General features: G+C 35.9%; 1 protein-coding gene across 1 annotated transcript in view; it reads left to right on the forward strand.

Moving 5' to 3' along the window:
* The first annotated feature begins 5887 nt into the window (after positions 1-5887).
* Positions 5888-14397, forward strand: part of LOC112525238 — an 11653-nt gene continuing 3143 nt past the window's right edge. Inside the window, exons 1-12 of the mRNA XM_025135277.1 lie at positions 5888-6477; positions 7843-7929; positions 8373-8476; positions 8675-8725; positions 9335-9506; positions 9617-9937; positions 11011-11214; positions 11309-11818; positions 11939-12148; positions 12306-12494; positions 12726-12898; positions 14192-14344. Coding sequence (XP_024991045.1) covers positions 6001-6477; positions 7843-7929; positions 8373-8476; positions 8675-8725; positions 9335-9506; positions 9617-9937; positions 11011-11214; positions 11309-11818; positions 11939-12148; positions 12306-12494; positions 12726-12898; positions 14192-14344 — 2651 coding nt within the window. The 5' untranslated portion in view covers positions 5888-6000. The remainder of the gene's footprint in view (positions 6478-7842; positions 7930-8372; positions 8477-8674; positions 8726-9334; positions 9507-9616; positions 9938-11010; positions 11215-11308; positions 11819-11938; positions 12149-12305; positions 12495-12725; positions 12899-14191; positions 14345-14397) is intronic.

Genomic DNA, 14397 nt, shown 5'->3' on the forward strand with positions numbered 1-14397 from the left:
CCGGGCCTATAACCGGTTACATAACCGGTCCTGGTCTTAACCGGTCCCGGTCCCAAAAAACGTCAAAAACCCTAACCGGATCATAACCGGCGGTCCCTCAACCGGTCCCTACCGGTCCCGGTCGGTCCCGGTCCTCCGTCGGTTACGGGCCGGGCCGGGCCCATTTGGCCATCTCTACTCGGACCCAAGACTGGATGAGGCCCAGTTAGGACCACAAGGCTTCATTACAAATCATGTATTCTTTTAGTTTTTTATTTTATGATATTTGCATATTTTCGGTCTAGAATCTTCCTATTTGTAATCAACGACGTGAGATTTGCTTAAAGTGTTACAACCACCCTCTCAAGAACTCATCATACTCGATGGGATTTTCCCAATCATTTCGATGGTATAAGAATCGGCTCTGATACAATTTGTAACATCTCAAAATCCAAAGCAACATGGTGATCCAATAACTTCGAATCAAACTTAAAACCATGTGGGACGAGTTGTAACAAAAAGATCCCACAACACTTCATTCGGGTGTTTTGGACTTCATTGTTCTGACACAAGGTCCTATTGACGTGAGGCTTTATAAGGTCACGAGACTAGAACTGAAGTTGTAAGAGCCATGGTAAAGTTGTAACGTTTTTCAATGCGTGATTTAAGCCAACAAGCGTGTGTATGTATGTATGTATGTATGTATGTATGTATGTGTATATATATATATATACATATATATGTGTTTACCTATTTTACTCGATGATATTGCAACTTCAAAATGGAAGCAGACGACTTTTGAACCTGTATGATTCAGTACGTGAATATATATATATATATATACACACACATATGTATACATATATATGAATCATGTATGGTTTTATATATTAACGACTTTTTTTGTTTTCTTAAATAATTAAAATGTAATATACATGCATATATACATCATGTTCATGATGTGTGACATTTTTACTATTTTAATTGTGTCTTGGAAAAAAAATGTATTAAATATTTGATTATTTATTAGTTGTCAAATCGATGGTTACATCTTACTTAAAAACGAATTTGCATAAAGACGTTGACAAATGGAAAACAATCGGGGTACATTTTTCCCATTTATTGGAATTTTATGATTTTATATTTATATATTTTAATGAAAATATATTTTTTATATATTTAAAATATTACAATAATATTAATTACGTAGTTTACAACAAAATACAATAAGGTCATGATTGAAATATATAAATAATATTAACACAAATAACAATTTATGTTAGTAATTAAACTGGTGTTTGAGATTGTTTATTTGAAACAACTTATTCTTTTCTATAAAAGCACTTATCAACTTATTATAAGTCAAAAAGGTTAACTTATTTAAAAACTTCTTGTTACCGGTTTGACACCGGTATAAGTTGTTTATCCAAACACTAAAAAATGTTTATTACCGGTGTTATATCGGAATAAGTCAATAAGTTTTTTTTATAAGCAATCTCAAACACACTATAAATATTCATTTCATAGAGAATATGGTTTCTCATAGATATGTATTTATATGGACAAGTTTTATTAGAACTTAGAAATCTTGGTTTTATAGAAAGGTGAGAAATCATCGAAGGCGTGTCAGATGTCTATATGAATAAACAATAGATTCATCATGAATATTGTAATATACTTAGCATTCATCATGAATATTGTAATATACTTAGTATTCATAATGAATGTTACAAATAATTCACATTCAAACTCACGATAAATATGAATACATGGCGTACTCTATGTCCGTTCCCAACATTTGATAAGCCCCGGGAATATGTAAAGCCAAGGGCCCTGGATGAGTATGATTTTTTTTTTTAACAAACGTTGTTGCTATTCAAAGTATGGAATACAATAAATTCTCATAATTCATGGAGCAAACTAATAATTAATAATCAAGAAACGCATGGAAAAAACAAGGGTAATTTTGGAATTTTAAAATATAGATATGAGTTTGACCATCTACTTTGGTTCGTAATTTTTCGAAGGTATGAATTTGCTTAAGTTATAACAATAAAAATGTGTTATTCTGATACAGGGTTTTTTTTGACAAAAGAAAATTATCAGGGTTTTTTAGATAAAAAGACAGATGATTGGTGACAAGTGAAAGAAAAGATGATTAGTTGAGATCCAATAAAACATAGAATACATGAGACATGTCATCTAAAAGCTTAAGGAATGATTGGTTGTACATTTAAATAAGATCTTGGGCCCCTAATATTTTTGGGCCTTGGGCAGACGTTCATCTCACCCTCTCTGAGGGATAACGTGACCCCTCTCTCTCTACAAACTCTCGCGCACACATGCATACACGATCATTTACAAACCCAATAAGTTATATAAACTTATAAAACCAATTTTACATAGGAAACAATACGTGTGAAAATGCAATGTTTATACAATGTTCTTTAATATGTGAAACGATCATATGATTGTCCTGTGTGTAGAAAAAATAATCTTGAATGTTTACATGTAAAACATCACTGTATAAACATTACATTTTCACACGTTCTGTTTCGGATATGAAATAATACATGAAAATCGATTTTTGATTCAAACGAATTATTAGGTTTGTAAAATGAGACTATATATATATAGGGGTTCATTCAAGAAAGAACTGAATAGTTTGTGGTAACCGTGAGATCCAATCTCAACCACAAATCAATAGATAAATCAGGAAATTTATAATTTTGGTAATTTTGAATTAAAATTGTAATGCAATGACATTTTAGGTATTTTCTCTCCTCTCTTCTCTCTCCGTCCTCCGTCCTCCGGCCACCGTCCTCCGTCCTCCGGCCACCATCCTCCGATAATACCACTGTGATACCTAAAAATATTGACTATGTTAAATAAAAGATACATTGTGATACCCAATCATATATAAGATGCATTGTGATATCACTGTGTTACATCTCCGATCGATCACACAAACGACCTCAATGTGATACCCAAGCACATATATGATGCATTGTGATACCATTGTGGTATCACCGGAGGACGGTGGCCGAAGAGAGAAGAGAGGACTGAGGAGAGAGGAGAGTTTTAAAATACCAAAAATATCATTACATTAAAATTACTAAAATTATAAATTTTCTAATTTATCTATTGTTTTGTGGTTAAGATTGGATCTCACGGTTAACACAAACTAATTGGTTCTCGTTTGATTAGATATATATATATATATATATATATATATAGACCTATTCAAGGGAGAACTGAGTTGTTTGTGGTAGCTGTGAGAACCAATATTAACCACAAATCAATAGATAAATTAGGAAATTTATAAATTTGGTAATTTTAAATTAAAATCTTAATGCAAGGATATTTTTGGTATTTTAAAACTCTCCTCTCTCATCTCTTCTCTCTTCGGTCACCGTTCTCCGGCCTCCGGCCACCGTCCTCCGGTGATACCACTATGATACCATTGCGATACCTAAAAATATTGACTCTGTTAAACAAAAGATACATTGTGATACATAATCATATATAAGATGCATAGTGATACCACAGTGTTACATCTTCGATCGACCACACAAACGACATCAATGTAATACCCAAACACATATATGGTGCATTGTGATACCATTGTAGTATCATCGGAGGACGGTGGCCGGCGGACGGTGGCCGGAGAGAGAAGAGAGGAGGGAGGAAAGTTGTAACATACCAAAAATATCCTTGCATTAAAATTTTAATTCAAAATTACCAAAATTATAAATTTTCTAATTTATCTATTGATTTGTGGTTAAGATTGGATCTCACGGTTAACACAAACTAATTGGTTTTCGTTTGATTAGGCCCCTATATATATATATAGAGAGAGAGAGAGAGATTAAAGATCATGTACGAATAGCAATTATGGTAAAAATAGTTATAACATTTTAATCATTTGGATAAGTTTGACTTCTTGATTTAACTTCATTTAAGTTTAACTACATTATCTTCACTTTAGCAACTTCCGTAAACTCCTATATATAGTTTTTTTTGACAATTTTGTTACATATAGTTAACATTTTCATATGCATTAATTTGTTAAAAGTTGGTCATGATTAGGGGTGAACAAAAAACCATCAATCCGTGAAACCCGTCCAACCATCCCAACCCGCTAACAACCCAATTAAACCCAACCAGTCAAACCGCCAAACCACTAATTAGGAGGGTTGAAATTGGGTTAGCATAACTTAACCCAATCCAAACTACCAACCCACCTCTAATGTATATTTTTTTTATATAAAATTATGTGTGTATATATATATATATGTGTGTGTGTGTGTGTGTGTGTGAGATATTTACAAAAATTAAGGAGGTGTTTGGGAATTTGGATTGCTTATAACCCTTAAGGTCTTAAACCCTTATGACCTTCTTAAGAAAGTAAACTTAACGCTGGTTTTTTTTCCATGTTTATATAGTTATATATTATTAATAAATTGTTTAATATTCTTTTTGTATTGTAGACAAGCTCAAGGAGAATGCAACATAGGATTCGGGAAAGTCAAAAAGGGCCGTACTTGGTTGAGTATTTAAATCGTACCAAATTAGGTAAGTTACATTTAGGCTATGGGATGCATAGTTCTTCTTTTGTGGTTTTTAGCGGTAAATTGTTCTTATTTATTTTGAACTCTTTGGTTGAATAATGTTACGTGCAACTCCTAATCTCTTATTGCACCAACTTTTGCAGAAAAGCAGTGTACAACGAGATGACATAAGGATTCTTTCAGTGAATTATAGAATTCTTCACATGAAAAGACATATTCCTTAGTAAGTTCCATGTATATTGTTGCTAGAATATTAGTAAACATATCCAATATTAGTAAAAAGATAATTGACAAAGCTATAATCATCATTTTGTTGACCAAGTGTCCAAATCTGTTGATAATGATACAAAGTTTTGAAATACCATGAATTATTAAATTGTCCATAGAGTTAATAAAATTAGAAAGCTAATAGTCATAAGGTGATATTTGTAAATCAAGATTTATAACCTGTTTTGTGTTACTTATAGGGGTTGAAAGGATGACATGTTGCAGAAACTAAAAGTTATGTTTCTGGCTTTCGACAACTCTCAATGTTCAAGAATAATTATGACCATCTTCCCAAGGACACATACTTTGACACATGGAAATGAGAAGTCTGTTGCTCGTATCAAACTTTTGCAATTTGATTCCAAGACTTGAGGATTTAGATATATTTTTGGATGATTGTAATAACTAATGACTTTGTTGGGTATATTTTTAGTATTATTTATCATATTTCAATTGCCATTTTTATGAATTTTAGTAACCCGTCAACCCAATCCAACCCGTCCTAACCCGCAAGGGTTGGGTTATACTTTTAAATGAGTTGGGTTGAGTTGAGATTTCTCAAACCGCTATAATTAGGTTGGGTTGTGAAAATGTCATAAACCATCCAATCCAACCTGTGTTCACTCCTAGTCATAATGATAAAAATAGGTAAATGAGATTGATGAATAAGAAAAAAATTAGGTCTAGCAGTATTGTAGCCTTTAACCTCTTACGAGGTCAAAAGTTCAAACCTCACCAAAGGTGAAGAAGGTATGTGAGTTTATTTGTTGTATTTGACGTATATAAATACTATATACTAAAAAAAAATTAATAAAAATAAAATTGCATTTAATAATATACCGCGTACATTTGTAGGGAAGGTAACTTTGTTGGGAACATTTTGCACACATTTGACCCCAGTAAAAATAGAAAATGCTGATTTTAGCCCATCTCAAAAACGCGTTTAAACCCAAAAAAAGCAAAATCACAAATCAGATCTCATCACCGTCACTCTCGAAACCAACAAGACTATACATATACGTACACTGTATCTATAATAATCATAACTACCCCAACAGAAGAGAACTCTTGTGTGTGTGTGTGTGTGACTGTGAAATCACATCCTTCAATCAGATTCACCATTGTTTTGTTTCAATCAAGATTCGATGTTAAAACTGAGTTTGCTCGGTTAGATTTCTGAAACATGGGCCAGAACTCGCCCAGTACAAACGACGGCGACAACTCCAATGCCAACTCCGCCGGCACCGGCTTATATCCGATCCGGGACCGGTTCCGGTTCAAGAGAAACCCTAAACCTACCTCTGTACATGTATCCAAATCATCTTCTGCAGCCAGCTTATCGGATCGGCGCCGATCTCACATCCACGGAAGCCGATCCGTTCTCTCTCGGAAGCTGTTTTCAGTGAGAGGGACGTCGTTGTTTTACTTGTGTATATTGATTGCCGTGTTTGCGTTTGCGCTAGCGTCGATGGTGTTGCAGAGCTCGATTGCTTCAATGGTTTTCCGGCAGGGTAGCGGTGAGAGGATTGGGAGGACTGTGCGTGAGGGCTTGAAGTTTGGGAGTTCGTTGAAGTTCGTTTCGTCGAGGACTGGCAGGGGTTTAATTGAACGTGCAAGGAACCAGCCTCGAATTGGAGTTCGATCACCCAGGCTTGCAATTGTGAGTGTTTAAGTTCTCTTTTTTAATTTTCAATCCTGTATAACTCTTATATCTCAAATATGAATAAGGGTGTTGGTTTTGGTCCAGAAGTAATTTTGTCCATCTTGACCTGAATATTTATGAGCTCGGAGCACAGAGAGCTTCCATGCAATCAGTGTTGAGGCTGTGTATAGTAGACCTCCAGACTCACGGTGATAGAGTTCAAGTATATAGTCTTATAGGAGCTGTAATGGTGGAGTTCTTTTAGTTGAAATGTAAGATAGGATGTCTTGGAATTCCTTTAAACTAGAAGGCAGCTCTGGTGTCTAAATAAGATATATTGTATATTTTACACCACAAGAAATATCATTTAGTTAAGAATTGGTAGATGACTGACCTGTTTCCTTATTTTTGTCCCTTTCTGGAGTAAAGACTTACTTTGGGAGTAATATATCTTTCTTCAGATGAGAACCGGAAATGCTCAAGATGGATGTAATAGCTGGCTACATTCTTCCAGGCTTCATTGTCTGGGGATCTTTTACCATGTTTACTTTACAATTGTGAATCTAGTGACTGATACTACTAGATTTCTATTTGGCATTGTTTCAACTACTAAGAGATTACTTAGCGTCGTCCTCGAGTTAGACATTTTTGTATGAGGACATGGGAGGAACAGGTAAGACTGTACATCAAGGCTTTAGGCATTTCTGAAGTCACGGCCTCATATATGAGTTTGTGGAGATGCTCAAATGCAAGAATAGGGTAGCATATTTTGTTTAAAGCCTGTGGTCATTGTGGTTGGGGGAGTAGTAGCAGGTCGGTTGGGAAGGGTTAGAGAGCACAGCTGGCATCTAAGTCCTAGGGTAGATGGTGGGATAACCAGAGTAGCTTTTGTGCATGTTTGGTGGGAGGGGTCTATTGGGTCATTCGTATTAGGTTGCCTAGTTGACTAATACTTCTCCTATTGGTTTTGTTGCTTCTGCTTTTTCTAATCCTATTTCATGGCATTGACTGTGCATACTTGCTCTACTCGTTTAATCTTATTTCATGTGTGTATTTCATTTCCCAAGTATGCTTCAAGTTTTCTTGCATTTGTCAGACTCTTTGCAAAAACTGTTCGCAAGCTGGGTATCTTCACGGAAATGGTCTCTTTACCCCTTGGGGTAGAGGAATGGCTTTGTACATCTTACCTTCCTTAGACCTCACTTCACATGGGATTCAGTGGGTTCGTTTGGTTTGGTTTGGTTTATTGAGAATTTTGCTTCCACCTCGGCTTATGTATTCTGGTCCACTACACATATTTTGTGTTTCAACAAATAAGTGTATATATGCATGAACACTCATGATCTCATATTTACAACAGTGCCTTGTTTTGATGATTGTAAGATCTTAGGAAACATGAAGAGCGATCCAGCGTCGTTGATGCTCCTTACTGTGATGAAAAATTTACGTGGGTTGGGTTATATGCTTCAGGTGATTTCTGAAACTCCAGTACCTCTTATTAGCTCCCTGTATATCCAACTGTTCATGTGATGACAGGTTTATGTTTTTCTATGTGTGTAATTTTGTTATTTTGAGCCATACAAACAACATGAAGTGCTATCTTTTTTTCTCTCAAATCTATTATGAACAATTAAGTGTTCTGTATGGACTATGAAGTAATCTAATGTTAGATTGATAAGATATTGAAGTGATTTCCTTGGTAGTAATATGCAACTACATCAATCCAAATTTCTTGTTGATTTATGAATATTGCATATGCCCCAGTTAAGAAGCAAAGAAATTATACTTGTGGTTAGTGCTTGACTAAATATAAATTTTTTGTACTAGTTTGTCCATTTATTGTTAAGAACCTTGGGGAATTAGGTATCCGAAATGCCTTCATTTTCCCTCTTCTCAATGCTTCTTCCATGCAGATATATGCGACAGAGGATGGCAAAACAAAATCACTTTGGGAGAAAATTGTTGGCCAAGTCTCAATTTTAAGTCCTGAAAAATATGGTCATATTGATTGGTCAATGTACGTCTGCTCTCTCTTTCAATGCATTTTTCAACAGTTTGCTATATTATTGTAGTTGATGCAAGAGCATAGCCAACAACCACTTCATAGATATTTACAGTAGGAACCTGTAGTTTATTCATGCTCTTCCCTCCGTCCCAAATAGTTCTCTTTACCTTGAATACAAATTAAGTTAAATTATGTTCTCTATTGCTGCAGATTTGATGGCATTGTTGTAGATTCTCTAGAAGCAAATGATGCTGTTTCAAGGTATGGGTAGTTGATATAAATAATAATTACTAAATTTTTGTTGTAATTTTGTCCACGCGATGTTTACATATTCAATTGTATGCTGATCCTCATGCACTTCCTGTAGTAACTTGAAAGATGAGTTAAGTTTTGTTGTGAACTAATTACACCGTCTATCTCTGGACAACACTCTTCGTCGAATAAATCACCAAAAGTATGATTTAGTGTGTGGAATACACAAGTAGAATGTGATTTTCAAGAATTTTGATGCACACTGACATGTAAACAGTATTCTATGGTAGAATGTCCACATTCTCTGTTCAAGGGTAGAAAGGTCCAAAACTACAACCCGAGTGAAGTGAAAATGAAGCTTGCTTCATCTGTGATTTTATTTTGTCATTTATCTGGGTTTCTGGTTAGCTATTATGTTGCCATGTGGACAGACCGACAAAGATTCTTCATTGTGGACAGTATAACGATCCCAGTTAATGTTGGTCTTGCCAATACCTTCCAATAGCAACTGAAGTGATCACATCTAACTACAAAAAGTTTTCTGAACTAATGAAAGCAGACACCATTTTGTTTTCTTTATTGGAGATGCTAGGATTTGTGAGTTTTATATTTATGCAGCCTTATGCAGGAGCCCTTTTGCTCTGTGCAACTTATCTGGATAGTTCAAGAAGATACACTTGCAAATCGCCTTCCTCTATATGAAGAAATGGGATGGGAACATCTAATTGCATATTGGAAGAATGCTTTTAGAAGGGCTGATGTGGTCGTGTTTCCGGATTTTTCTTTCCCGGTATATTCCCTATCCTAGATTGATATTGTCATTGTTGCAACACGGATATGAATTGGTATAGTTTAGGCATTCTTACGTTATTTCTCAATTATGATTTATGCATGTACCAGATGCTATATAGTGTGCTTGACACTGGAAACTTCTTTGTGATTCCTGGATCACCAATAGATGTGTGGGCAGCCGAAAGATACCTAAAAGCCCACTCCAAATCTCAAATGAGGATAAAAAATGGTTTTGGCGAAGATGATATGCTGATTTTGGTTGTTGGAAGTTCTTTCTTCTACAATGAACTGTCATGGGATTATGCAGTGGCAATGCATAACTTAGGACCTCTGCTGATCCATTATGCAAGGGAAGGAGACATTGGGCCATCATTCAAATTTGTATTTGTATGTGGGAACTCCAGTAGTGCGTATAATGATGCGTTACAGGTACAATTTGATTGGCAAGTTTTTGGGTTCTTTCATTGTTTTGTATGATATATATGGATCAACTTCTCACAAAAAATTAATAAGCTTTTTTGGGTGGTTATTGTCTGCAATCTCGGTTTACTATTAATAAGATCCTTGAGATTTGGGAGAAGATATATATTGCATCTAGTAATATTCTAATGTATTTGTGTTTGAGAAAAGTTATAGTTTATCATTTCTCTAGAATCCGGAATCTGATATCCAAAAAGATGGTAGCAATTGATACACCTAGAAAGGGGAAATAAAGTGGGTTTCATTTTCTTGATCTTAATTGAATTCCTTACCATTGAAATATAAATAAAACTAGACATGATATTGCTTTAAGATATTAGGAAGCTATGCAATTCACTTTGAAAGTTCTCTTGCAAGACCTTTTCAAATATGTGTTGAACTGGATGCTTGAGCGACGTATGTAAAAGAATGTGGTTTGAAGCAACTATAATGTATTTGATGAATACTGCTTCCATTCCAAAAAAGGATACACTTTTTACTTCACTGTATATCACTGTATAAGAAGCTAGCACTTTTCATATTGATTATTTTATGAGTTTAAACAATGCCAAATTTCTACTTGTAATGCTCCATACAAAGTTTGCTGTCATCATAAAAATACTATTAACTTTTATCACATCAAGCATGTAAATAGATTGATTAAAGGTATATGAATCGCAATTATTTTATGGGCTTAATTATTCATGAAGACCCCTAGAGGTGACTCATTTCCATGTACATCAGTTGAATACATAGTGGCAAGTGTATATGAATCGCAATTGATCTACATGCTTATGCGCCAAGACAATACTCTATGCAAAACTAGGTAATTCCTAGCATGTTGACTTTGTAATTGCCAACTACATGTGGCATATGCAGACATGTAAGTGGGATGTGAGTTTAGTCTTAAGAATGCAATGTGTAACAGTACTTAAAATTTGTGTATAAGATAAGGCAAAATAATGAGTCGGAGAAGTAAAAGATAGCCGAGGAAGTTTCTAATGGATCCATGCTTCTTACCTTGGGTGATGTTATGTTGACAGGATATTGCTGGTCATCTGGGTCTTCGTCGTGATTCTGTTGGACACTATGGTTTGGATGGTGATGTGGATGAGATGTTATTGATAGCTGATATTGTTCTTTATGGTTCCTCTCAAGATGAGCAAGGCTTTCCTTCATTACTTACCAGAGCCATGACATTTGGCGTCCCTGTGATTGCCCCTGATTATCCCATCATAAGAAAACATGTAAGTTAATATTTTTTTCCCTTTATTTTGCTGTATATGTAGGTTAGATGAGGTTAAAATGGTATTCTTTACCATAAAAGATCTTTCAATCCAGGTTGTTGATGGAGAACATGGAATTATTTTTTCAAAAGATAAGCCGGATGAGTTGATGAAAGCATTCTTGCTTCTGGTATCAAAAGGAAGACTATCAGATTTTGCCCATACTATTGCTTCCTCGGGGAGGATGCTTGCTAAGAACATGCAGGCATCAGAATGCATTGCTGGTTATGTGAAACTTCTCGACAATGTCCTTACACTTCCATCAGATTCAATGTTGCCAGGACCCGTTTCTCAACTAAAACAGGGAGAATGGGAATGGGAATTGTTCTCGGAGGAAACAGACCACTGGTCCAGTGCCATGACAAATTTGGATACGAAGGAAGCTACAAAAAATCCTAGTGTCGTTTATGATATTGAGGAACATATGATGTTGCTACCAAATTCAAGAACAACCTCTCAGAATGAATCTGAGATCATGGCAGATGATATTCCAACTGAACTTGACTGGGATGTTTTAAGTGAAATAGATAGTTCAGAAGAAGTTGAGAGAGTAGAATTGGAAGAGGTATGGTCCTTCCTGCAAACATGACTTTTTCTTGGGTCTAGCCCTTCTTCATTTTGTCATGATTTTCTTTGCCTTAATGGCAATATATCTAAGCAAGATATCACTTTTCGTACCATGTAGATCGAGGGGAGAACAGATAAAAGTTATGGTGTATGGGAGGAATTATATCGTGATGCTAAAAAAGTCGAAAAGCTAAAATTTGAAGCAAATGAAAGGGATGAAGGAGAGCTAGAGAGGACAGGCCAGCCTCTATGCATATACGAGATATACAATGGAGCCGGCGCTTGGCCCTTTCTGCACCATGGTTCTTTGTATCGTGGGTTAAGTCTAGTAAGTTACTCTGCAATTCTTAGACACATATAGTGTTGTTACTTCTAGATTTTTTTCTTGAAACTATTTTAGTTGGATTTATTATATATGCTTTCTTGCTCTTCGTAATCAGCCCTTTCCTCTCTTATTCATGGTTTTAGTTTTGTACGTTCTTCAGTCCACAAAATCTCGAAGATTGAGATCAGATGATGTGGATGCAGTTGGGAGGCTTTCCATTTTGAATGAGACTTACTACCGAGATATCCTTCTTGAGATGGGGGGCATGTTTTCTATTGCAAATAGGGTGGATAATGTTCACAAGCGACCTTGGATTGGATTTCAATCGTGGCGCGCTGCTGCGAGGAAGGTAGGTCATATAATTTGTGGGTTTCAGTATATCCTCTTGTGTGCTACTGCTTACTTGCCCCTGATTTCCGTCACATTATTGCCTTTGTCAATTGTCATTTGGAGGAATGAGATTTTGACAGTATGGTTAATTTTAATCTTGATCTTCACTCCAAAATGATGTTTTGCTCTGCCAATCCTTTAGATTATGGCCATGTGCATTTGCATGTGAATCTTTTTGTATTTGTTTCAGGTATCTTTATCCTCCAAAGCTGAAAGGGTTCTAGAAGGAACAGTGCACCAGAAACATAGAGGAGACGTAATATATTTTTGGGCACGCGCAGACATGGGTGGCAAACTTACAGGAAGCAACCATGTTCTAACGTTTTGGTCTCTGTGTGATGTCTTAAATGCGGGAAATTGCAGGTACATGTCGACACTCTTGATTTCTATTTTGATGAGGAGAATGATCAATAATTTGATATGTAGCTTATCATTCAGGAAATGGCCATTATAAAGCATGTTTAAAAAGTGTGAAGCAAACTAGGAACTTCTTCAATCACACTATTAAATATGTTCTTGAGAGAGACGGGGCTATTTTAGTCTGATATGGTTAATCTAGAAACTTGGAGAGTTTAACAAGTCTTAGGGGCCGTTTACCAAACACTTACCCGGCAAGCGCTTACCGGTAAAATTCAACACGATCACTTACTTACCGGGTAAGATCTTAGTCCACCAAAACAGCATCATGTGCAACAATTTACACGGTAAGCGCTAACCATGATAAGAGTCGTCACCCTCACTTACCGGGTAAGACTCTCGGTGCTTGCCTCACTCTTCTCGCCTTACAGGGTAAGATTCTTGGTCCTTGCTATATTCATCCGGTAAGGTAATGTGAGTTGGTAAGCGTTTGGTAAACGACCCCTTAGGTAGCTTGTGGTTTCGACCCAGGTTCTTCCCAGATCAGTTTTCTCACTGAAACAATGAGAACTCCAATCACTTGCCTGCATTTTTTGGTTACATTTTGAAGTCTGCCAACTTCAATCTGATCAAGAGTTGCAAAACCTGATGTTAAAATAGAGCAATAATTCTAGCGGTACATCGATCTGTAAAAGCCATTATGTACATTTGGCTTTGACACATGATATGTCGAGTGTTTGACTATTAACTAAAATATCTAAACTACCCCTAAATAATGGCAAAATAGGGACTATTGTGGACCAAAATCAATAATAACTATAATTTGTAAAGCTTACTAATGGACAGAGGTAATTCAGGATTGAAATCTTACCAAACAGAGAAATGTTGCCATTTATTTTGGGACAGAGGGAGTATATGATAACATTATTTGAGAGTGCCGATTTTGGTTGAAGCATCAAATATGTTATTTTGGTAGCTATAATCGGGTGTTCTCGACCTCAGCACATCCAACAAATGTTTTTTATCTGGCGTGATAAAACATAGGATTATAAACTACTTTCAAATGTGGTCCATTAACCCCTCTTGATTTTAGTCTAACATTACGCTCCCTGTTAAAAAAATAAAATCAGTTTAAGTGATTGCATTACTACCCTTAACCAATTGTAGTACACATGGGAACTTGTAACTGGAATGAGGGAAATCTAGGGTCTAAGCTAGTTGGAATTAATCATATTTGAAACAGAAGTAATATCGCAACATATATAAATGGAACTTTGCTTCTCCTTCTGTTGCATGCAGAACGGCCTTTCAGGATGCTTTCCGTCGGATGTATTCGTTGCCATCATACGTGGAAGCCCTTCCACCGATGCCTGAAGATGGCGGGCACTGGTCTTCCCTGCACAGCTGGGTGATGGCAACTCCTTCTTTCCTAGAATTCATGATGTTTTCCAGGTAACCTCTTTTATCAACATTTGTACGGGGATACAAAAAAGTATATATATATA

Source organism: Cynara cardunculus (assembly GCF_001531365.2).
Source record: "Cynara cardunculus var. scolymus isolate 2C chromosome LG 13, CcrdV1, whole genome shotgun sequence".
NCBI lineage: Eukaryota > Viridiplantae > Streptophyta > Magnoliopsida > Asterales > Asteraceae > Cynara > Cynara cardunculus.